This window comes from Prinia subflava, chromosome Z, assembly GCF_021018805.1.
Source record: "Prinia subflava isolate CZ2003 ecotype Zambia chromosome Z, Cam_Psub_1.2, whole genome shotgun sequence".
In the NCBI taxonomy this organism is placed as follows: domain Eukaryota; kingdom Metazoa; phylum Chordata; class Aves; order Passeriformes; family Cisticolidae; genus Prinia; species Prinia subflava.
The window spans coordinates 8,095,201-8,121,483 of record NC_086283.1 but is presented as its reverse complement, the minus strand read 5'-3'; the positions used below and the strand labels follow the sequence as shown (position 1 = coordinate 8,121,483).

Genomic DNA, 26,283 nt, shown 5'->3' with positions numbered 1-26,283 from the left:
TGAACTGGGAAGGTACCGTGGTCACACAGAACCTAGGCACAGAGAAACAAGGATGACAAAGGGAAACAAAATGGGTGCAGAAAGGGAGGTTCCTAGGATAAGGACAAATAGTCTTAGCCTTTGCTCCAAAAAAGGGGACAAAACAGGACAAATATTCACTTGTGAAAACAAAATAAATCCCAAGGAATTTAGACGCAAACTGCAGTAAAAAACTCACAGGACTGTATGTTTGAAGAAGAACACTCCAGTGCCAGCAGCAATTTTTTCATAGTCTGCAATGACCAGTAGGTCTAAGGCTCCAAAAGAAAATTAATTTGTTTGCATTTTTTAGAAGCCCACCTGGGTACCCTCTGGGAATATGGCTTTCCTGGCAGGAAGCTATAGGCCCAGGTGGCTGGGGCAGATTCAGGATGTTTTAAAAGTGATAGGAAAAAACAGAGTAAGAGAGGCTGCATTTTCCAGGTCAAACAGTGGGAAATATTTAGTTAGGGTATTTTTATGCTAGCAGCAGAAGACACCAACATGCAACAGTAATATTGTTGTTTTTCTCCTACTAGATCTTTGTGGCATCCAGTTGTAGTCTAAAACAGAGAATGGTACAGCTGGACAAACCAAGCTTCTAGAAATGCACATTTGGAAAACTCAGCCTCCAGAAATCTTTCAAGAGCTCTACAAAACCTTCTACTTGCCCCACCAAGAGAATTAAGACTTCCTCTTTCAGCATCTCTCATAAAGTCTCATCTTCCATAGTTTCAGTTCAAAAAACCCCTCCCGAAACCACAAACCTCCAAACCCACAACCACCAACACTAAAAAACTCCACAGAACAAGTGATCAGGTTGCCTGTGATTTATGGACACTATTCCCAGCCTTTCACTGACCACCTCTCTCTCTGAATTCCCAGTTTTGGAAACTACTGTAATGGAAGAAAAACAAAGTGAAGTTAGCTGCTGCAATGTTCTGTTTGCCAAATAAAAACTATTCCCTATTCCTGATCTAAAATCCTAAATAAGGCATACAATAATCCCATCTCTAGAGCAAATCCTCATTAACCCTACAGTGAACTTGTACTGTGGAAACTGCCATGTTTCAGATGATGCTCTAAAAAAAGAGCTGGGTGTCAAATTCATGATGCCAGCTAATATGTGACTGTAAACAGAGGAACAAGTTTTTGGTATCATTTTGTTAATTTTACAAAATAGATTTGAATCCTCACACTTCAGTGATTATTAAGCCTCATGTTGCATCAGGTTTTTTCCAGCTTTAAAAATGTAAAAATATAACAATTTCTTCTCTTCTAAAACACATTCTTCCACATTCCCATTTAATTTCACTGCCATACTGACAGTCTTACATTATCGTAACTGATTTTCCTTCATTAAATGTAATATTTTCAAGGAGCATTCTTGAACACAGATTCTTTTATTTTCCCAGTCTTCCTCCCATCTCCTGCATTATTTTTAGAATAATGGACCTGACAAGGTAGCAAACCAAACATGGGGTTTTGAGGGGGAGTAATTAGGGTGTTTTGGGTTTTATTCCCCCCACATCTCTTGAAAGGTGGTAGTTGTACAAATCAAGTTTATTTTTAGCTTCTCAGCAAGAGATATGCCAATTTCCGTTTCTGTCAGTGCTTTAAATGTTTTTGGCTTCTTACTGCAAAGTAATTCCCACATCTTTACTGCACAGCCACCTTATGCCCTTTGTGGAAACCTGCTTTCACTCATCTGCAGCACTTGCATCCACTCTAGTTCAAAAACAGGTTGCTGTCCCAATCTGTCAATTTTAAAGTTCATGTTCAAGGACTTCAAAAATCCCCAAGAAAATTGACACCACTAGCCGAAAGAGAAGAGGGCCAAAGAAAACTCTCAACTTCCAATTCATACAAGAGTGATAATTCTAGAATGTTTTCACATGAAAATTAAAATTGCAATGTTTTCTTCCAAGACATGAGCTGCTAAAATGGAAGCACACTATTATTTTAAGAATAAATGATTTATACTCCCAAGACACAGTGTTGTTGAAAGCCCACCATTCTGGTAACTGTAACTGTTCCAGAAATTGTTACATTTGATAGGACTATAGAAATAGATTATTAAATTCACCACAGAGTAGAAGAAATTTTCCATCTTGTGACAGACTTTGGATTGAATCACCAGCCTCTATTAGAGTGACTTCCAATTTGAGACACATCTTTATTTCCAAATCAGATGAAAAAACCCACTTTCTCAGAAATAAAGCAGGTCAGAAGATACAGCAATTAGTTTTCAAATATTAGGGAACACACTTTTTCACACAATATATATGGTACAGTTTCATTTTGCTACTTTCAATATTCACAGTAAAATATTTTTGCAAATAATCTAAGTGCACATTTGAGCCATCAAGTGCCAGACAATTTTGTTCCATAAAAATATAAGATACCAAAAGCCAGATGAGTTCCTCTGTCTGTGTTCAGACTTGCCCAAGCACTTCTGCACTGCATCAGTGCTGAAAGAGGTTTCTTGAAAAGCTCAAAGCTCCAGTTTTGATGAGCTCCAACTGAAGCTCTATACTAAAGAACAAACACAAAACTCCTGGGCTCTACAGCTGCAGGATAGGATCATTAGGATAGCTTGTGAAGATGCCATAATGCCCTTTAGGTTCAGGATATCTGTGTTGTAGGTAGGATTTTCCTCTTCAGACAGATGTCCTGTATGTTTACAGTCACTTAGATTTGTGGAGAAGGAACAGTGAGGAGACCAGTTGGCTTGATCTTGTTGATTCCTCCATCAAGGATGCAGACCCTTGGGTACTTGTTTTTCACTAGATGAGCTGCAAACTGAAACAGATATACCATTAGCCCACTGCATATCATAGTCATTAAGTGACAATAACTTTCTGTTACGTAAGGCAAAATAAACAAAAAATATCAGACCCTAGGAAGTTCTTTTTCTGCACCAACTAGTCCAACACAGGAGCCCAGGCCAGTATGTTAAAACAGCTGGGATGAATTTTGAGATCCTGAAAGTGACACATTAATAAAAATAAACTTTATTTATCTCTGCTTAGGCAGGACTTTACCTCATTCTAAAAGGACTCTTTAATCTCAGGGTGATCACTGGAGCCTCTCTCAATGCATGAACTAACAAATATTTTTCTGTGCATTAATCTAACTCCCACCTCTTTTCTGTAGGTTCCCAAATGCACAAGCATCATAGTTTGAGGGTACAGTGATTGCATACCTGTCAAATTTGTCTGATGTGACCTGATCTCACAGATGTCAGGTATGAATTTGGGGTCTACCACCTCTAATCTTCCCTGCTCCCACCAATCTGCCCACAGGCAGGTTGAATAGGACAAGTAGGTATCCCCCACCATTGAAGGCCTCTCTCCTCAGTTAGTTTGTGCCATAAACCAAACACAGTAATTCCCACTTTCCACATAGTAACTCTGTGAAACATTATTGCACTGACAAAGTTATTTTGTATATCAAAATAATTATGTGCAAAAAAAAATCAAAATTACGTTTCAGAACACCAAAATCCAAACAATATTTTGCGCCTTACATGTCAAATTTGCCTACAATGCATTAGAAAGCAAGCACCAAAATGGACTAATCAGTGAAAAACTAATAGTTTACTTAATTTCCAATAGCTGTGAGAGATTTCTCTGCCATCCAAGTTTTGAGACTGTTTCTTTAAACTTGGTTGTCAAATCAGTACCATTTGTAAAATCGTTGAGTGCTTCCAATGGGCTGTGTAAAACATTTGCAATTCCCTTTTTGACTCTTTAAAATAATTAGTGATGCTATTTGAGAACATGTGCAAGCATGATGTCCAGGTCACTAGCTTTGCACAAACAACTAAATTACTGACTCAAGAACAGCTGTGGGCACCCCAATCAAACTTAATACATGGGATTTCTTTTGCCATTTAGTTTCCTCCTAATTACCTGTTACAGTATAATAGATACTGAGGCAGAACTAGATGTACTACATGATTACCTGCGAACATTTTACATTTTGGCTGTTCAATTTGTTTCAGGTAGTTGCCTAGGAAAGACTTGAAGTTCAATCATCCCTTTCCCCATTGGTTTGGGTTATTCAGTAAAAGAGTAAAAAAAAAAAAAATTAAAAATTTAAAAAAAAAAAAAATTCTCTGCAATCAAGCAATCAAAGCAGCTGACAGTAAACTTACACCATATGTGGATGTCAGCTTTCACGAGCAAAGTAAATGCTATGCTTTTGGAAAAGTTCTTGGCTGCACAGGTGGTGTAATATGCACAGAGACACCACAAGGACAGTCCAAATACCTCTTGCTATAATCACAGTCCATAAAGATGCTGCATACAGTAGAGACGAAGATAGCACTCAGCTGTGCATACCATGAACTACAAAAATAGTTTATATTCCTATTGAAATACTCCTACCAGATGTCTCTACTTCACATGGACATATCTGTCACTTCACAGTGCTCTTCACCTGTAACTAATGGACAGTGCTGTGTCTTGGACACCATTGTTGCTCGGAGCCAGCACAGAAATGAAAAATGGCAAGCCTTTAGGCTGGCAGGAAGCACCATGTTATTTCCTGAGTTCAATGTCCCATGTGTCAACAGAGATGTTCCACCCTCTGACCACTGATAATTTTTAAATGTTGATAATAAACTGTAAACCCTGCTCCAAGTTTCTGAATGCCCTAACCCTAATCCTTCAATGTAATCTTAAAAGAAAATACACAAATAAATGCCTTGTACTTGGGGTTTGAGCATTAAGACCTGTGTCCCACTGTATTTTAGAACTGCTTTAGTAACCAAGGTATGTCTAAAAATACATTTTCATCACTGCATATGATAAGGTTACTTTAAAACCTTATAGTGAGGAATTTGTTGCTTCTTGCAGGGCCTCAGGGAAGCAAGCACTGCAAGATCTGGGCCTGATAGCAATGATAGCAGAAAGCACGAGATGATATACCATAACAAGAATTTATTTTTCATTATTTTAAAGTTGTCACAGGACTGTTTGATGTTGTCTATCTCATTTCAGTGAGAAATGCTGCAAATGCAGTTCAAAATATTGCAGCTGAACATCCAGCCAAGGAAAATCCACTCTGCAGGAAATGTACTACTATCAGTTATCTCACTACCGTGGGAATTAGCTGTGAGTCAGGGGCCTAGAGGCACATTGGCATAAGCTGAGAATTGCCATCCAATTCCCAATATCAGCCTCCAAGAGCTTTGTATATACATCTGCCCAGGCACTGCATAGGTTTATTTCACATGGCAACAGGACTTGAGCTGATTAAAGACATTGCCAGTTTTACCTTCTGCCTTCCCCTCTTTTTTCACTGAGAGCAAAAATAGTAACTTTTGGTAAAGCATAGACTTAGAAATATTCTCTTACTGGCATAGCAGTCTTACTTATTAAAGGTAAGACTGATTTTTTATAGTTCTCTTCCTGTGTACATGTCTGTGCCACCCTCTCCCAGACAAAGGAGCTCATCTGTTGCAGACAAGAACAGGAACTGGTTCACCATGTTTCTGAAATGTTCCAACACCACCTGGTATCTTGCCTTGCCAAAATACACTCTGTGAAGCCACTATTTTCAAAATACGGGGGAGTGTTATTTCTGGTGCATGCACTGATGGAGAGGCACAAGAGGAAGGACTATTTTAAATAGCTACATAGATTTTTTCCCCAGTTTGACCCTCAGTTATGCCAAATATCAGTAGCCTGGATACAAGAAAAAAAGATTAAAAAAAAATCCTAAAAAGCTGGAAAAAATAAATCAGTGATCTAAAAAGAGCAAAATCTCATGCACCAAAAAATCCTGAGGTGCTCTTCTGAATGAATGGCCCAGACTTTCTACAGTAGAAACTGCCATCCTGGAATGCATTCAGGTGCTCTATTTCCTTTATAAATGAAATCATTAAGTGTTAACTAGAAGTTTACTAACAGGCATCTGAATATGTAACTTGTAGTTTACTAAATGATCCAATTTACAAAGGTGCTGTTAAGACTGAAATAACACGGTGAAGAGATAAGCCTATAAGGCCTAGCCTATAAGCCTATAAGGCATATCGTCCTTAGCAACTTGTAAAGCACCTACATTTTAAAGGAAGATGTATTGAAACGTATAAAGGTAGTGTACAGTTAAATTCCATTATACAGCAATATATTTCTGTAAATAGAAATAAGATATACTTTATTATAAATTATTATATATGACTAAACTTTCTCAAATTTATCAAATGTTTGTGTTGACATAACTTCTGAAATATATCTTTCCCCATACCACCAATGGATCACATTCCTCTGTAATGCTTCTGTTTTCATTTAGACAATAAGACTACTTGGGGAAAATGGGAGTTATGCTTACCTGTGGAAAGGCTTCAAGGTGTACTACAAGACTTTAAGCTTTTTACTTTCTGCTTCAGGTGGCCTTTCCTCAAAATGAGTTCTCAAGTTCAGTTACTGTGCTTTCCCTGGTTGCATTTAATGTTTAAACTGAATTTCCAAATTGGAAGTCTTCTTGCTGCTTTCACAGCAAATATTACATTTGAAAGGATGAATAAGTGAGAAACTTGTTTAATGACTACTATATGATGACTTTGCTGAAAACTTTGGAAACACAGTTCCTCTACTAACTAATGCATCCATCAGTTTCACATAAAATACCCTTCTTGGTGAGCATAACTGAGCCAGAAAGTTGCAATTTGCATTTGAAAGTAGTCAGCCAAGATTCTTCATGAAGATACAAAAAGTCAGGCTTTCAAAGACAGACAAGATCACAGCAAATTCATACCAAAGTTTGGGCAAATATTAAACATTTTACCCTGCCTTGGTGATACTCTCAATATAAACATCATAACAGGACTGCTCCCTTTAGCACCATCAAGAAATCTGAATGACCTGCACATTGGAGAATTTATCAAAATGTTTCCACTACTCTGTTCCAAGCAGCAAAATAACAGCTTTCAAGTGCTGCATGTCTTATGCCAGGCATGTCACGTTTTCAGACTGTCTACAGCACAGAGTGTAAGAACACAACAGCTTGAGCAGCCCCACTCCCACCACCCTTCGGGCCAGCCATGAGGGTTGCTATGTACACATTATTCACTTTCTCAGACAGTCTTGTGACAGGTTGTAATTAAAAGGCAGGCTGGGAGGGAAGGAGGAGTAACATACAGCACCAGAATACCAAAAGAGATTGCTGTGACAAGTGTTACCATGGTATAAATATTAACAGCATACTCTGAACGAGTCAGAAGGAAAATATAAGTTGGAGGAGAAATATCAACCAAATTTTGTAGTATTCATTCATTTCCACAATATTATATCTAGATTTCACTTGTAAACTCATGCTACACAAACCTCTCAGGAACAGCAGTCTATTTTGCTGTCTGATTTCAGTCCAAGAGTTCATCTACACCTCTCTGAAAGTTCAACAGACAGAGTGATCACTCTGCAACTTTTTAAACAACACTGTCCACATTCCACAACACAGATCCAGTACACAAGATCATTTTCAGTCAGCTACTTCCTATATTAAAGGGTTCCAGATAAATGAAACAACAGTTTAACACCATGGAAAAGATAGGAACCTAAAACCTCCCCTACAAAAAACAGTGCCTAGTTGTTGGTTGTATTACCATAAACTGAATGGAAGTTAAAAAAAAACCCACAGCAACGACAACTTAGTGCAAAAACATACTACAGGGTGGGAGCGGTAAAACAGAATCAAATGCTCTAGCCAGATAATGGGAAAATTCTCTATATGTAGACCTGGCCAAAAGGGAACACATTCCATCAGTAAAAATACAGGGCACTAACTTAAAGGACTTACATGCAAAGATTTGAAAATAAGCTTAGACAAATAGGCATTTAATAACCGGTTTCAGAGTAAGTTTTACTGAGAATGAAAGTAAACACTCAAATTTCTTCAAGTGATAAATTTCAAACACCTGTATTTTAAGTTTTCCACCTAGAAATTATATACATTAAAAAAACTCATTTGAAAGTGAGCACTTGAAAATTAAAGTCAGTTGCAGGTATTTAGCTGTTGTAACACAACTAATTTATACTAAGGAAAATAAATGCAGTGCATACATTATAGATGAACAGAATGTAAAATGAAAATACAGAAAGAAAATTATTTTTCACTCAACAGAAAATAAAAAAGCTGTTAGGGAATAGAAATATGTAATTTTGACAAGAAGCATAACAGCTGGCTTGGATATAACAAAAGGAAGTATGAGTCTTTGTGGAGGATTCTACCTCCTGTCCCCAGGTCTGTGGGTTGCCCTAGGTCTTGCAAAAATGGTCGAAGAAGCACGTGATAATGAAAAACACTGATTTGTAGTACTTTTTCTGAACACTACCCAAACTGCAAGTTTTGTTCCATTTCTACTCAAACCCTCCTGCAGCAGTCAGTCAGTCAGTCCATCCTGCTCAAAGGCTGGTTCAGATGCAGTTTAAGAAAACCAAAACAACATTGCTCCAGGCAAGCAGCATGGATATTGTAATTGCCAAATTCACTAACACCATTCTGGCTGGTAGATCCTTACACAAGGTTCTGAACCTGTAACAAATATTTGTAGTTCATTACCGCCTCTATTTCAGTTATCACTATTTCAGATTCTCTGAACTGGAATACCAGGAAACACAAAACTGTCTCAGAGCTGAGAAACAGCCCCAGAAAGTGAAAACTCGATGTTGTAATGCAGTAGCCCTAAGCAGCATGGACACAAGCTCCATCAAGGACAAGAGTACTCCTTCAGAGGTGCAGTCCACCTCTGAAGGAGTACTCTTGTCCTTGAGGACTATAACCACAGCCAAGACAGATACCTGGAGAAACTCTGACAGCACAACTCCAAGATTCAGCTTCACCATTCTCCCACCTCTCCTGTCTTCAGAGATTTCCCAGATGATTGAAAAGAGTTGACAATCCTGCTTGCCAGCATCTCTCAGACATATTTTGACAGGTAAAGCCAAGGACACTAAGCAAAGCGAGGGTCAGGGCAGAGTCACAACAGCACAACACAACTTCTGGCTGGAGCTCAAGTGTCTCTCTCGGGCTGTGTGGAGAGCATGCACTGGCAACAGCAGCAGGGCCGCTTTCTCTCCATGAAGAAAAGTATGCATACATTACACATGTCACAACAATAAAAAGGGCTAAATTTACAGAATAAAATAATGAAGGCTTAACCATGAGGAGAGTTACAACCAGAATGATTGTTGCTGATTAACTAAAACATTTCAAACTTTTCAAAATACAAGCTTAATCTCTTCCTCTTTAAAGGCAACAAGGGGGCTCTGATGATTCCAGTAGGCTCTGAATCTGAATGCAGATGGGAGAATGGGGCCTCAATAAAACAAACATGAAAGAGCCATTCTGGGAATCATAAGGGGCCCCTCCATCCCTGCAAAGAGAAGAGTTTTCATTCCAATTGTTCAGCCACTTTTCTGCAGAAACTATTTACAGGGAAACAGAGTCTAAAAGATGTATAGGGGAAACATCTCCAGAAGTTTATTGCCTAATTTCTGTTTACTTGCACTCCAGAAATTTCATTAAACCCTTCTAAACAAATATATTTGTCTTTAGAAGCACCTGTCCCTTAGTATTCTATGCAACATCTAATCTTCAGATCACCCTATGAAGTGTCATGGGCATCCATTTGTGGTTTTAAGGCAAGTTTATCACCAAAGAAATCATGCAAGGACTTGCTTCTCTGGCAAGGGCTTTTAAAAAAGCCTGGGAAGGAGGACAATAAAATCACACAAATTCATTAGTAACCAGACACTTTAACCTATGTGTCCCAGTCTTCATATAAGAAGAAATGCATTTTTGACAGTGTGCTGGGAGAGAAAAAATGCTATATGCTAATTTCAAATGGAAAAAAAAGTCTTTTTCAAGCTAAGAATATGTTATACAAAAAGAATTTTGAATTTGACCCCCTCCCTCTTGCCTTGAAAAGGGTCAGGAAGATCTCACAGAAAATCAGAACTTCTTGTCTTTGTTTTGGAGATAATTCATGTATTTTATCTATTAGCTATTGCAATGCAGTAAGAATGACTACTTCAGTAACTTATAGAAGTTGTCTAGACAATATATTTATAGCAGCATAACGTATCCACACAAAAAGTAATCGATGTAACAATTAGAATTTCCAGTTTAGAATTTATTTCCCAGCTATAAAGACAGACTTTTTAAAGCTTTGACTTACAGCTTATTTGTCTTCTTACAAGAAAAACATAAATAAGTTGCTAATTATTAGACAGATTAAAGTGTCCTGTATATTTTATTCTAGCATTTAGCTGACAATAAAGCATATATATTAAAACGCTGGGGGAAACACATTTATTAAACAACCATGTGATGGAAGTAGAAGTGTGTCACCATCAAAATTAAATTGCTAGAGAATGATTAAGTGTCAGGTAAGGTATTTCTCCTGATTGAAATTCAGTCAACATTGCAGTGCTACAGTCAAAAGTTTGAAATGGAAACAGCATTTTCCATTTCAAACTTTTGTCTATAAATGGCATAGCACCTTAAAGATGACTGAAGAAGAGAAGATGAAGTAATGCCACTCTTCCATACAAAGACCCCAAATAATCCCTGTCCTTCATATGCATAACTATAATCCACCTTTTTACTTCTGTATCTCTGACTTCAAAAGTGACAAAAATCAGGAGATATGTCATTTGTCCTAGACCAAAAAAGAAGCTACAGTTGAACACTTATTGCCCATTTAACTGTTATATTCCCAACTGTATTGTCCATAATGGAATTTACAAGGTGCTTATCTATCTACGGAGATGGGAAAGGGGAATTCAGCTCACGAGATGCTGCCATTTAACTATCCAAAAGTTAAATACCAAATTAGAATCTGATTGATGAACTCGAAAATAATACCCTTAATGTGGACGTTTCCTGCTGTTTTCAGAGACAAACAAATATCTGCTCTGTTAACAAATGCCCAGAAAAACCTAGAAGAAAGGCTGCCACCAAGTGAGAAGCAGCCTTAAGGAAGGAATATTCTCCAGAGAAGTGTGAGTCAAAAACCACAACACAATTCCTCTTTTTCAATATCTTTATGCTGCTAATGGTGCATTCAGTAAGGCTCTTGTACATCAGCCAATATATTAAATTAACTTTTAGGGTTAGTAGCACCAATGGCTTACCATGCAGGGTTACCCAGTTTTAATTCTAGAAAATAAAGGAAGCGTTCAACTAGAGCCAGAGCAGTCAGATGCAGAGGCACTACAAGACACTGCTGGCTTCCTTATCCTCTTGCTGGAACAGTGCTGTGGTGAAGTTTTCAGTTTTCTCTCTCACATCTCATATTCTAGACAGTATTTTTTTTCCAATTTAAATCTTTTATCATCTGGCACCAAATCAAATGCAAAAAACAGAAACAGAAATGAAGTGCAAAAAGACTTCTTCTACAAGTCTGTCCTGTATACCACACTTATCTTTTTAAATTCTTTTCAAGTGATGCCAAGCAGGTTGTTCACATGAAGCACAATTGGAAGATTCAACCTTCTAAATTATAAACATCCCCATAAACAATTACTGTTTTTTCCACACTTACCCCTGCCTCTCAGTCCTATTTGAATTTAAACTAAACATACAGAATTTAAATTAAACATGTAGCAATGCCAGTCTCCAAATTTTTTGTGGAGTAAATATCAGTGAACACTTCTGAAAAAATTCTCCTTTATGGCAGAAGGTACAATTTTTGGCTCATTCCATTTCATCTGGAAATATATACCTCTGTTTAGAAAATATACATTTAAAGTTGAGCATCTTATAACATGGACAAAAACTGGTTTTGTTTCCATGCATTCACTTTTAAATTTTTTCCTATGATTGGACTACCTAGTAAAATTCAAAAGGTAATAACTATTGCTCTTATCAAGCCTTGAGCCACACAGCTTGGGCATGAAGAGTGGCAGACAGTCCTATGCAGCTGTGCAGAGTAAAACTCAAACCAGCTTAAAAAAATTATCCACAAAAGAAAAGGTTTTATCTACACAGTCAAACTGAGGTTGGTTTTGTATGTACTTTAAGGGTGTGATAGAGGTGGTGAGTCCCAACCAGTATTCAGGTTTTAGTATTGAATTAATTTGTAGTTCAACTGGTCAATCCAGTATTTTGTTGCTATTTAAAGCACAAAACTTTTAGTTAGGATTTCAAGAACTCTAAAAGCAAATCGAGAGGCAAAGCAGCATTTCTTTATGGAAAGCTGTAATATTGACAATTCTGGGTCAACATTGTCTCAGCTGCAGAAAGTCTGGGTTTAGAGGATAAGACAGCACCTCCCATGTGACTGAAGTACTTGCACTTACTAAGCACACTGCAAGATTTCTTTAGCTGCACAGCAAAGGAAACATTTCATGTTCACGTCAAAAATTTTGAAACATTAAAAATGAACTTATCTGGATTCACACACAACCTAGATACTCATTACTGCAACTATGTGAGAGATGGTTTACTGTCTCTTTCATGCCTTCTCTGTTACTGTTTAAGAAACCTGATACGTATCAAAAGTTCATTTTCTAAATGACGAAATGCAGGTTAATAAAGGGGATTTCTCCATCTGCTTACAACTCTCCATCACTTATAGGTATTAAATTAGTATCATGTGTTGGGCTGATGCTTCTGCTGTTCCTGACATGAAGACCTTTTAATGATTCACAGCCCTCGTTGTCATATCAGGGTTACAGTTCATGTCCTTTGTGTAAACAGGTAAGAAATGGGTGAACTGAAGGTAAACCATAATTAAGAGCGTCTGAAAAAAAAGGACAACTTTCCTTCATCTGAGAGAAGTACAGTGAAAGAAATACTTACACACTTTCACTTGTTACTCTGGCAGTTCTCAACACCATCAAATATTTAATTATATAAAGGAATAGGCAAGTTTGAATATTGTTCCTGTCTAGCTAAAGGCACTGACAATAAATATATCATACAAAAGTTACCAGTAAGGACCATTCTCCTCTTTACTAAGCACAACTGCAGGAACAAGTGATTCTAAAAAATTGGGCAATATATTGTTTCTTACTAGTAGGAATATGACTTATATCTTTTTCCTTTGCACTTCATAACATATCTGTCCCCATCCAACTTACCTTACGTGTCTTTCCTAACTCCACAAAAAATAAATGCAAGCCAATTTTGAAAGCTCTTACTGATGCACATTGGAAGTACCAATGTCACTTCTCTGACATGACAACAATAAAGATTTTAAAGCTGAAGAAGATAATGTTAAGCAATTTCATTTGAAAACATCAGCCTTCTCAGATGTGGACCACTTGAAGGGAAATGTCTTTGTCTAGAAGCAGAAATGAACAACAACAAAACCACCACCCCAAATCCTGTCATCATGCACAAAATTCTAATCTAAATTTTCCAGACTCTAGCATTTATTTTACTCCTGCCATATGCATGCTATTGATATATCTCTAATGATAAAAACATACATTACAGCAATATACTTACAGCAGCTGTGTTCTTCACTGCATTTCCTACAATCACCACGACTCTTCCTTTAAAGCTCTGCAGTGTGGCAGTTGCTGGGCACTGGATGAGATCCCCTTCTGCAGTAAATGCTGAGGCAAAAGGGACATTGATACTGCCAGAAATGTGCCCACGGTTAAAGCTTAGCAGGATCAGTTAAGGAGGTCTGAAAAGCAGAGGAATCTGTGGTACATGAATAACTGCAGGATGAACCTGCTCTTCATCCTGGCTGCCATGATACACCACCATTAGCTGATATCTTTTGTGATACAGCATTTTGACAAACCTTATTTACTCTTTACACATATGGAGAAAAACCTTCTGACACTAAATATGAAAGAAAGCACAGAAGGAAGAGCTGTTTGGTTCAAAAACGACAAAGCACAGCACTACAGAAAATGATCTGCTACGTTAAATACTTACTGCTCAAGTGCCAATATCCCCAGGATATCTAATTTTGTGGATTTCACTTAAACTCTAGTCCGCTAACAGGAGCCAAACACCAATAGGCAGCTGGAGCACTTCTTCTAGAGGCATTTTATGCAAAAAGAATGAAGTACTTAAAATGAGAACCAAAACTAAACAGGGATTATCAGGAAATGTCCTCAAACTTCCAGTCAGCCCCCACAAGTTCTCTACTATTTTGATCCAAATTGAAATTCTAATGTATATGACCTCAGATTCCCAGCAATGAGCACCACGTATATTACCTGCAGTCCCACTAAAAGCAAGTGTGTAATGGGTATTGAAAAGCAAATAACTCTGAGATATCATAGCTAGTTTTCCTTCAGTTTAAGAGAAAGATCATTCAATGAGATTTTATAAATGAGTATTGAATGTGAAGATCTCTTAAATAAAAATTAAGTTGGACTACTACTACCACCTAGCTTTTTATGAGTTCGAAAATGCACCATGACCTTGACAAAACTCTGAATTATTTTCACAGACTGTACGCATGCCTGGAACATTATCCTTCCCCAGCTATAAGCAAAGACAGCTTTGAAGAAATGGGAAAGAGTAAAGTTCTGCAAAAATATATACAGTGTCAAATATTGAGATTAGTCACTCTATTACAGCACTTGCAGAAAGCTAGTTAAATTTATAATTAAATCCCAGAATCCTATTAAATCCCAGAATCCTATTAATTAAAGGAACTGCCTTAAATGGGGGTAAGATTTAACTGACTTAGGCTAATACTAGCATTTGTTTTTCATTATTTATGAAACAGTTTTAGTTTTATGACCATCATTGTTGTAGTGTGGGAAAAGCACAGCTATATAAAAAACATTTGAAAGAACAAAAGATGATCATACACCATTCATTAATGTTGTCAGTTTATTTCTGTTTTGAATGGGAAAATTATATCCCTCCTTCATTCCTCTGTGCCAATCCCATTTCCCCAACCCCATTTATAACCACATAACTCCCACTGCTATTCATCACGTTCTGAAATGATCATAATTTAGACAGAAAATAACTTTGGACAAATTCAGTTACTTAAACTACTGAGTACACTGGGAGAAACATGACCTAGTCTTTTAAAAAGTTCTAATTGCTAAGACAATTAACAAAAAGGCCAGGATTTTGTGTTACAGACTGAGAGACCATAAATGTGCAGTTATAACTTTCAAAACATGAATGGAAAGCTGCCCATATATCTGCTAACATGCTTAATGAAATAAGCCTTAGAAGAATTGCTGGCCAACTGAAACAGTGCCTTGTGTATAAGTGCCTTTTCATTCAAAAGCCTTCTGTTACAAAGCTGTCTACTGGGAAAGAGGGCTGGTAGCTCTTGGCCTTGCAACATGAGATTCATTACAAAATAATCCCTCAGCTTTCATATGAGTAGTATTATGAAATATGAAGTATGTTTGATACTTGTTGGAAGTTCTCCCATGGTTTTCTCAAAGCACTAAGAAAAGATGAAAGGAAAATTTAGCATGACAGATATACATGGTGAAAAAGACTAAAACCAAAATACACAAAATGATCATATTTTTGAAACACCTCACAGTGGTCTGTCACATTTTAAAATGTGACACCACTGAAACATACACTCTGATCCTATCTTTGTTGAAATTTTGGGACAAACACAAAGCCTGTTTCCTTATTGTGTGAAGGAACAGGACACTGAACACAGTATTCTTATGGTTTCCCATATATTCACAACTGCTGACAACTTGATCTCTTTATATGTACCTGATATTTTCTTCTGCAAATGATATCCCAACCAGTATACTCAAGGGCAATTTTACTACCTACCAGGCTGCCTTTTAATGGCACTTCCTACCTGTTAATACCAGATGGTGTTAGGGTATCAGTCCACCTATTATTTAAAAGGTAGCACATTTTAGTCTACTATAAACTTCAAACGTACTAAAACATCTTTAAGACTACTCCCCTTCCAAAATCCATTTAATTGGAAAATTTTGCATCTTTCCAAAATGTTGGTCATATTAAATGGGGAAGGTCTGCTGATAACACCTATTATAAAGAAAAATGTAGCATTTAAAGCACTTGTGCTACTGGTACAAAGTGATTTCACAAAACACACAATTTAAAATGGAAAGAGAAAAAAACATTTGTCCTGTGGCCTGCCGAAAACCCCACTGGCTTCACCTCTTCTACCGCACCTCTAGCAGATCCCTCTCTTTCCATTATGTACCATTCTAACATATCATAATTGACACAAGCAGTATTCAGCAGGGCCAGCACTCAGATTTGAAGGATACTCTTCGCTGTTACGGATGTCCACCACCAGCAGCTTTGGCTTGCCAGGCTTTGTTTTCTTTACAGGTGTTTTGGAATGACTAGGTCCTGTCAACTCACACAAGTCAATCAGATCTTCTGCTGAAATTCGTGGGGACACCTCGGCCTTCAGGTCATCCAACTTGATGGAGTCCCTAGACTTTAAAAGAAACAAGAATAATGTTAGAAGTGAAAGAATTAGAGATATGCGGGTTTTTTTCAACTTCTACTTACTTGACAAACTTCAAGTGCATCAACCTAGTTAGATGGAAATACATCTCTTTCTTATAGCTCTGAACTAGTCAGAGTTTAACTATACATACAGAAAAGCTCCAGAGCAGTGCCAAATGCCTAGCTGACAACTATAGCTCTATTTTCTGTTGGAAGTTGTTAAAATAGAAAAATTGTTTGACAATTTTTGCAAACTATTTCAGTTTGTGATTTGTTAATGAGTTATTCACTGTGGCTAATGGGCTCACAACATCCACAGAACATTTCTTAGCATCAGCAATTAAGTAAATTTGCTATAAAGCACTTTCTGAAAGGAGAAACTGAAAGGTCTCATGACTGCAGCAGAAAAGATGGCTGGCAACTGGCAGCTTGCCACAGAAACTGCAGGGATGTCTCTGAAAGATACAGAGCTATCCAAACACCAGTTATTACCCCAGCCCAAAGACCAAGCGCAAATCAGGACATCAGAAATATAAGACTTCTTTTATATCTATAAATACAGTATTTTTTTAAATAATCTGGAAAATTTGTCCTTAGTTTTTTGGGATGGGAGAATTATATATAGATAAAAAAAAATATTTTGGGCAATGTGACGGATTATGACACAAAACACCACCACACCCCTGGTAATACTCAAGCAACTGCACGATAATACCTGAAATTATTTTTCATAAGAAAAAAATTCATTGTAAATTATCCCAGAAATATTTCCATGTTTCTACATTTCTACACTCCACATTGTTAAAGAATATCACAGTAACAATTTTTCTGCTTCTTAAAAAATTCCACTTCTGTTATCTGGTCTCAGATTGCAGTAATCACACCAGTACCTTAGTTGCTTATAGCCCATGATTCAAGAGAACAAGAGTAGCACTCTGAAGAAAACTGAGGCATTACTAATTGCTATTAGTCCAACTGACTGTTGTTAGTCCTAGATTTTTTTTTTTTACATACTAGTTCCTCATCTAATCTGAGAACTATTCCAAATTTAGGGAATAGTCTGGACTAAACAGAGAGACACAGACTTTTTTTTGAGTTATGTCCCAGAAAAGGTTTCTTAAGACAGTCCAGCACTTAGAAATACCTCTGCTGTAAAACAAGTTACCCCAAAATTACAAAACAAACTCCAACAAACAAACAAAACAAAAAACATAAAACAAACAAAAAAGCCCACCAAAAAAACCAAAACAAAATCAGTAATTCTACTTCAGAGAATATTACCTCACTGAACCGCCTTTTTTATTGTATATAATAATATTCAAAACAGAAGTTACAAATTACCAGTCTCAACACTCTTCTTCCCAGTTCAGAAAAATAGAGTCAAGATGCTTTAGAATCAGAAAAATACATATTTTCTGGATAATGTATGATTTGTTTCAACAGAATAGTCAATACCCAAGGGAGACCTATATCCATAAAAAACCCAGTGTGACAGGGCACAGACAACTCCCAGTTGCTGTCTAAAGCCACCTCTCATCTGAATAGCTGAATTTTCCCAGGAGGAGTCCAAGGAAATGAATTGCATTAAAAGAAAGGAGGGAAAAAAAGAAGTCAAGCTCTTCTCAAAAACTTCAGACTTGCCAAAGGAATTCAGCAGTACTATGTCTAGAAAATTCACAGCAGACACATTTGCAAGATCCAAGAAGAGCAGTAGTGTAGAAAAAATACTGATTACATAAGTACACCCTTGGCTGACAGAGCTTAATTTGCCTGATGAGAAACTGGCAGGCATTGCTATATTCTCCTCAGACAACAGCTTCTGCCTGATGACCATGCTTAAGAAGCAACACTAAGGAGGGAAGAGAAGCAAGTCTGCTGCAGAGAGTTCAGTCCTTGAAGCAGGTTCACATAACTACAGGTAACAATAAAAACTCGGACATGAAGTCAGTGAAACTGGCTGAGATGACCCAAATTAAGTCTTCTGGAGAAACATTTACATTATGTTGGACTCTAATTACAAAATCACTTCTTACTTTTACTCACACAGCTCTTGACTATTCAATTGTCCCATTCAGTTGATGGGATGAATGCCTCAGGAAAGAATGAAACATTAAGAAGAAAGCATGAGGTCTACAGCAGAAAACAAACCAACCAAAATCCACCTAATCTGATATAAAAAACATTTTATCTTAAAGTATAAACTGTTATAAGGAAGAAAATGTTTCCAAATGTATAAGTTCAATTGGTTATAAGTAGGCGAATGTTTCAAATGTATAACTAAGCCAAAGTTTCCAAATGTATGAGTTCAAGTGTATACTAAGTAAACGTTTCCAACTGTGTAAGTTTAGGCAAATGACTGTTTCCGGGGGTTGTGGGTTGAGCTGTGGGCAATGGCTCCAAGGCTTTTGTGTTCCAGGTTGCCAGTTCCTGCTCCTGCAAGCGCTGGGGCTGTGAACGCAGCCACTGCTCCAGGATGAGTAACGCAGGCAGCGTCCGCACCTCGGGCCTGGATTGGTGAAACAACGGACCAATCACTCGACGCCCTGGCAGAATGACTCTCGTTATGGACCAATCAAACGCTTGATAACCAGCCAATCGCAGAGAGGATCCTTAGTGAGCCAATCAGGGGAGAGCACGAAGGGATAAAAGGGGACCTTGGGACTCTGCCAGGGTCCTCCAGTGGAACAACCTATCCTAGGGCGAACCCAGTGTACTGCACTGTTACTTTGTGTCTTTTCTCTGGCTTGCCCGGTGGACTCTGGCTTATCCTGGGCTCCCCTCCTTGGTGGTTGCAAGAATAAACGAGGAGCTTTTTTTTGTTTGTCCATCCGAGTCCTGGCCTCATTTATTACATAAACCATGCAAAGTGTTTTACAGTACACACTATCTGTCCAGCTAATAGGTTTTAATAACCAGGACAAGCATTCTTTCCCTTTAACTGAATTGAAATTAAGGAGAAACACATTCAGCCATAAATTGTACAACCATCTTTGCTTTGACCTACTACGTCCAGATCTGCCTCAATGGTAGACTCACTGATAGAAATCTCTATATAGACTGAAGCTTCTCAACAGACTTCCTGGAAATAGAATTGATTCAGCAATTCTTAACAACTTTTTTTATCATACTAATTTATTTCCTTCAAATTGCAAAGTGAAATATATCCATTCTCTTATAAGATAATTTTGCTAATTACAAAAAAACCAAACCAAAACAAAACAAAACAAAAAACCCCCCAAAAACCCCCAAAAAAACAAACACAAAAAAACCCCAATAAAACAAAACAAAACAAACCACACTACATCTGCTGTATCTATAATTCATCTCAAGCATTTTCCCACAGGAATTTTCTAATGAACTGTCAGTCTGCACAAACTTAACATGGCTAAGAAAGTTATCAATCCTTCTACCCCATCCTCACACCTTGTCTTCATAACCACCATCCTGCTACAGATACTTTGAAACTTCAAGAAACTAGTACAGAAGCAGGACTTGAGTTGTGACAGCTCTTCAGGCCATCACATCCACTGAATACACAAATCTTGCAAACTCTTCTGAACCTTTAACACCTTTCCTACTCCTCTACACAACAGTGTTGCAGCTGTTGTCTGTCACCTCAGTGCCTACTCTCTTTATCTCATCATGGACAAACAAGACGAGATGTATGAGATAAAGGCTGACATTTCAGACAGGAGTCTTCATGTTTGTCAGGATTATCTGCTTCAATTCCCTGTTTAGACTTCACTATGTCATTGCAGACACTGCTTTCCAGCTGTGAAAAAACAGAAGGAAAAGTAGGTGAAGGAAGGAAAAGGGTTCACCAAATCTGTTAAGTTAGGTTGGCTGCACTCACAAAAAGTTTATGGCACTGACAGTCTCTTAGTAATTAATTATAAATATCCAATAAGTTGTGAACGGGGTGTAGTATGCAAATGAGATTTTGATATCAGCTATATTAGGTGGCAAGTAGGCACATCTCAGGACAGGTACTTGCAATATCATGTTGAATTTATCATCTGTAATTTTTTTTTTGTTTTAAACAATGAAGGGAGCATGATGATTATCTCACAACCTAAGATTTCCATGCAATACTCTATAAGGAGTACAAACAGCACAAAAAACCCCAAAAAACCAAAAAACCAAACAAAACCCAAAACAAACAAACAAACAAACAAACAAACAAACAAATCAACCAAAAAAACCAACAAAACAAAACAAAACCCCACAAAAAGCCAGGATAACCACTGGGAAAAACTTAAAAAAGCCTTAAAAGCTTATCACATCTACAAAATGCTTGTTTCTTCCTTTCAACTATCTTCCTGCTGTGATCTCTTTACTCTTTTCCAAGGCAGACAAGATACATAATTTCTAAAAAACCCACTCTCTTTCTTACAAAAGGCAAAAGCTCTACTTTAAGCAGTGCCAGAAGGTAGTTAAAAGCCCAGTTACAAACTTGTGTTTTAGCAATTGCATAAGAAACTGTATACTGACATCAATACTGAAATTGAGAACTGCTCAGATATAGAGCATGCTCATACACTTCCTTTCATTACTTGGGAAACATAAAAATTATCAGAAAGACACTCATATTTTCACATATCCATGTATGCACAAGTCTACATGTGCTAAGAAACTGAGCTTACTACTTAAATCTCTATCTGTTCTCATGTGAAGACAAACTTATTTTAGCATATTCTAACTACAAGCATGAGTCTTGCTTTAGATCATTCAGCTATAAGCAACTGTTTGTCAGGGAAGACTGCTTAAATCAGCAGGATGGCAAAACAGCAGAAAGAGTATCTAAGCTGAAGTCTGAGGTCTCCTTGTCACCCAGAAGTTTTTTTGACAACACCTTGCATTCTTTACTTTCAAAGTGCTTATTCTCCTCACCCCATTAATTTTCAAGTAGGCCTGGGAATTGCTAATCCATATGCATTTACTGCTCTTAATAAGAAGAAATAGGCATTAAGAATTGATTTTTTAAAAATATTAGGAATTAAAGCTGCTTAACCATGCTCAATTTGGAAGTCAAGTTTCAGAAAGATTAAAGCAGTCCAGAACACAAGGCTAGTACAATCACAGCTCCTATCTCTCTTCCCATTAGCCTGTAATCTCTTACAGGCATTTCATCATGGCTATTAAATGAAGATATACACTTTTTTTTTTTGAGAAAATAGCCAAGGATCTTTAGTTCTCCTGAACCCGAATTCAACAGTTCCATCTGATAAACACAGAAGCTATAAAGGAACTTCCCATCCATGGAAAGGATAGCTTTATCTGAGTAGATGAAGGGTTTCTCCTCTTTGTCTTTGAAGCTGGCAAAACTTAGTGCAGTTTATTTAATATACTAGGAACTTCAGTCTGGAAGTCTGTATGATTAAAATCTGAGGATCAAGTAAAATACTCTATTCAAACCATCAAGGTCCTTCATGAAGGAACATGTTTCATGAAAGATGTCATTCCATATTTTTCAAACATATTTCTGAAATCAGTGTATGCATGCATACAGAAATAAGACTACAAAAACATTTTTAAAAAGTTTATAAGATAATGGTTTAAACTCACCAGTCCCCCTCCTGACCATTTTTATTACAATTACTAGCAAAGGGTCATATAAAAAGGCTTCAGTATTTTTTGATGTCCAATTGCAACTGTTTACAAAGGAGGAACAGCCAAAATTCAGATTTTAAGAATTTTTTTCTACAACTTTTCAATACTTGAATGCCAGTGTTCTCTACACAACCTCTCTAGAAAACTGATTCTTACACTTAGATTCAGTCCTCTGTAACCATCATATTCTGCTTCTCATATTTCCTAGTCAAGACACTGGTGTCTACCTTCCCTATGCTCCCTCTCTCCCTCCGCATCCTATTTCAGTTCATTCCATTTTCGTTTTGCAAGCTGTACTTCTCAGGCATTTCAGACATTTTCGGTCATTTACCCCTGCAAAGCCTGTTGAAACAGGCTGTTCAGGCTCTCCCTTAACTGATGACTATTAAGACGAGTACTGAATTCGAGTAATTGACAAAAATCTTGAGATTATGGCCAGCCAGACAGTTACCCTGTAAGCTGTATGTGCTTTTCACATAAATCTTGGATTTCTGCACCATTCCACCTATTTTAGAGACCTGGGCCCAAGCTCTGTTGAGCTATATGAAAATCATCATCAACAGAAACATTTATTCCCATAAGCCTGAAATGCACTTATTCACATTTGCAGGATGGGCTCCATGACTAAACTTTGGTGCAGGCTCAGCTTTACAATCAGTATGGATTCTTTCTTCTACTTACGCTGTCACACATATTTGATAATCAGATTTTCCACTTCCAATAATGTTAGAAGAGAAAATACATACACAAAGCTGTAACACTTACTGGTAGATTAAGATGGTGTTGACACCATCACACAGGTCACCAGACAATTTGTACAAGGCTATGATCTACAAGCAGACAGTGACAGCACCAGGCAAGAGAGCTGCATCCAGAAAGTCTTCTCTATCCTTGAACTGCACTTCTTAATAAAGTTAGATTATGATGACACTGCATCCTGACTCAAATGAGAAAACATAAAGCACCTTGCCTGGCCTGAGGTGCACAAGAAAGGAATCCTAAATTCAAGATTAGCCTAAGACAGGCTCCTATAGAGATGTATGTTGAGAAAATGAATAGAGTAGGACAGAAAACAGGAGTAGAGTGAAAAGGCACCTTAGGCTGACATAATACACTCCCTCCCCTCCTCATGAAAATTGTGTTAATAACACAGTTACACAGCACTGTGCTTTAAGACCTAACTATTACAGCAGCAGTGTATGGTACACACAGGAGTGGCTGCAAGCTGTAATTAGAGTTGCTGTGACTGACAGGAGGTAGCTATAGCTGTGGACCTGGGCATGTTTGTGTGGGAGACAAAACCATTAAGATCCTTTAGTCTACTTCTCCTCCAAAACTTGACTTCAAAAATTTTTCCCAAACTCTATTGCTTCTAATGCTACTAGTACACAAATAAAAAATCTAACACCAAGTGGATAGTTCCTCACTGCAGTATCTAATGGTGCTTATCAGAAGCTGAATGAAGCTATTTGGATCTGTGCTGGTCTTAAAGTGTATTTTAATGCACTCAGTGGGTTATTCCGGCTGTTACTTCTCTCCTAAAGTAAAAGTACATAAACACTGCACTGCTCTTTCATTTTCTCTTTTTTAAATGCAGGCCACTATATATTTTTTAAATCAAATATGGATTGTTTAACAAGGCATGAAATAAAACTGTCACCCTGGAAACTTTAGTTTGGCTTTGGTTGCCTAAAAGACTTACTTCCACTATAGCACTCCCTCTCAAAGACAAACTGAGTCAGTCACAAAATACATGGAAACAAAGTAACAACTGTGTCTTCAGTCAGCAAGCCAGACTGCAAAGCAGGACCACTAGAGCCTGAAAAATTACTAAAACATGGAGGTGTGTAATTATTTCCTAATATTCTCCTCAAATCTGATTTTAAAACAATTTCCATTTTGGGAAAAAACCCCAAACATTCTTACAAGATGCAGAGAGAAAGAAACGGCTAGATTTTTTTTAATAATTAATTTTACTGGTACAATTACCCTTGCCTCCTCTGCACGTTTGTTAATCAGTCTTGGAATCCCAGTTGTGGGAGGTCTAAAAGGTCAACACAGCTTTCAACTTCAAAGTGGGTATAATCACAAAGGCTTGTGAGGAAGGACTAGTGGACCATCAGTGAATCCAGAACCTGAGCCCAAGGCTGCAGCAGAATGCTCTGGCTGCTCCAACTGCCCCATTTACATTCAAAACAGATGAACACACCCCAGGGAGACCTGAAATCCAAGTCTGTGCAAAACAAGCTTACAATCCTTAAATATGATCTAGAGTGAGTGTCTCACAAACCCTAACAGTCTCATATAAATAGTATTTAGATCATTACAAACATACCCCTTTAATTCTGTCTCAACTAAGCAGTACATTTGTTTCAATGAGTTTACATTCAATTTAAATAACTGCAACTTGTATCACAACTTAAAAAACCCACAACATTCATTAGGAATTTTTAAATTAACACTTAACATCAATTATTTCCTGAGCCTTATATTTTGTATTTTATCCACTCTGGTAATTTAATGCCTCATCTTCGACCAGAAAAAGTCCTAAAACTATAGAAAATACATACAGATTTTCAAAATCAGTCAGAGTAGACAAAGTGCTAAATAAGGCTTATTTTAAATAATTTCATCTGCAGAACCAAAGTTCTGGAAGCAGAGGTTTCCCTATACTCCTTACTTCCTGGTAGCTGGCTTCCTGGCTTATGAGTATCAAAAAAACTTTAAAAGCTAACCAACAAACAGAGAATGTTTTGAAGTTTGCAACAATTCCCAAAGTATTTGCCAGAATGTGATGGGCTTATGAAATGCATAATTAAAAAGTGATTTGTTTATTCACTCACAAGAGAGTGACATTTAAAAAGTGCATTTTAACCAACTCATCTAAAAATGACAAATAACCTCAGCTTCTCAGTCAAGCTGTTGGCAGCTACATCCAGAAAAACAGAAGCATCAAAGGCAAATGTAAAATAAATTAGAAGCATTAACTGAGATCCTGATCAGTTAATGCTTTGCACAATTTGAGTTAAGATAAATTTGAGTAAGAGCTTTCTGTTAAGTGTAAGAACAATAGAAGAGGAAAACAACCCCAAGATCCACACAAACACAGAAGACAAAAGAAACATGAAATGGGTCAAGGCAGCCAGAAGACCGTTTAGGCAGAATATAAGTAACAGGCACTGTGAACAGCATGAGCATCACACAGACATTCCTTAGCTTGTACACTGAAACAGAAGTGTTGCTATATACTACTGACCATGCTTCTTTCTGAAGAACAAATGGACTTACACACCAGTTATTTTATGACTTAACATAAATCTAGCTGATAAATTTCATATGGACAAATACTTCCTAGGTGCACACTGGAACTCAGAAGCAAGTGAGTGCTGTTATATGACAAATAAGCCTGAATTCCCATCTATAGGAAGTCTATCACACAAGCTATCCTTAATTATTTGTAAAGGAAAGTTATCATCAGGAAAATTTGCTCATGCTATTTCTGATAAAACCAAGTTTGTCATATTTAATTTTCGTATTTCTTTGATCAAGCCATTAAGTCATGTTGCTGCTTATGTATTTCTAATACTTCATCAAAAACAAAAAGCTGAACTGGACTTTTGGCATTTAAATCAATGCAAGGATCAGTAATCATCTGCTAGACTTTTCTCCAGTTTAATGTTTTCATTCCTCAACATCTTTCAGGAACTCTCCACTCTTGAAAAGAGAACTAGGAGTAGAAGAACAAGATAAAGCTGTAATTGTATCAGTCTCTGGACTTCTGAGAGTTCACCTGCCACAGGTGAGGAGATATTGATGCAACATTTTCTCCTTTTAATTTAGAATTATGGAAGTAGCTGGAGAGAGTATATGTCTACCACATTTATAATAATGGAGACACAGATACAGCAGACAATTGTTATATTACAGAGTTATCTGTCTCTCTGACTCCTGGACATTCAAGAGCTTCCAGGGTATGAAAGGAAGTTTCAGGAAGCGTAAGAAGAAAAAAAAAATCAACCATGTACTGGTAAAGAAAAGCTACAGACACAAAACTGAGTAGTATTGTAGTGTAAATATAGTAGTGAATTTAAAGGGGTTTTCCGTTGTTATTTTTTGACATTTTATCTTTCTCAAAATAAACAATACAAACCCACTTAAAATGCACATTCATTCTCTCTGAAACTATTTCCTCCTTGAGATTTTATCTCAGTAGAAATAAGCTTACTGCCTGAAAGAGTAAAAGATTAAGCAACA

At 37.3% G+C, this 26,283-nt stretch overlaps 1 protein-coding gene across 3 annotated transcripts in view; it reads right to left on the bottom strand.

The window, feature by feature from the left end:
* Window positions 1-1,430: 1,430 nt before the first annotated feature.
* Window positions 1,431-26,283, bottom strand: part of TBCK (TBC1 domain containing kinase) — an 89,669-nt gene continuing 64,816 nt past the window's right edge. For 2 of the 3 annotated variants that reach the window (XM_063422595.1, XM_063422596.1), the window contains 3 exons: window positions 16,233-16,408; window positions 13,483-13,642; window positions 1,431-2,820 (listed from right to left, as the gene is read on the bottom strand). In XM_063422595.1, the coding sequence (XP_063278665.1) occupies window positions 2,710-2,820; window positions 13,483-13,642; window positions 16,233-16,408 (447 nt within the window). In that variant the 3' untranslated portion in view covers window positions 1,431-2,709. The remainder of the gene's footprint in view (window positions 2,821-13,482; window positions 13,643-16,232; window positions 16,409-26,283) is intronic. The other variant, XM_063422594.1, reaches the window with a different exon arrangement.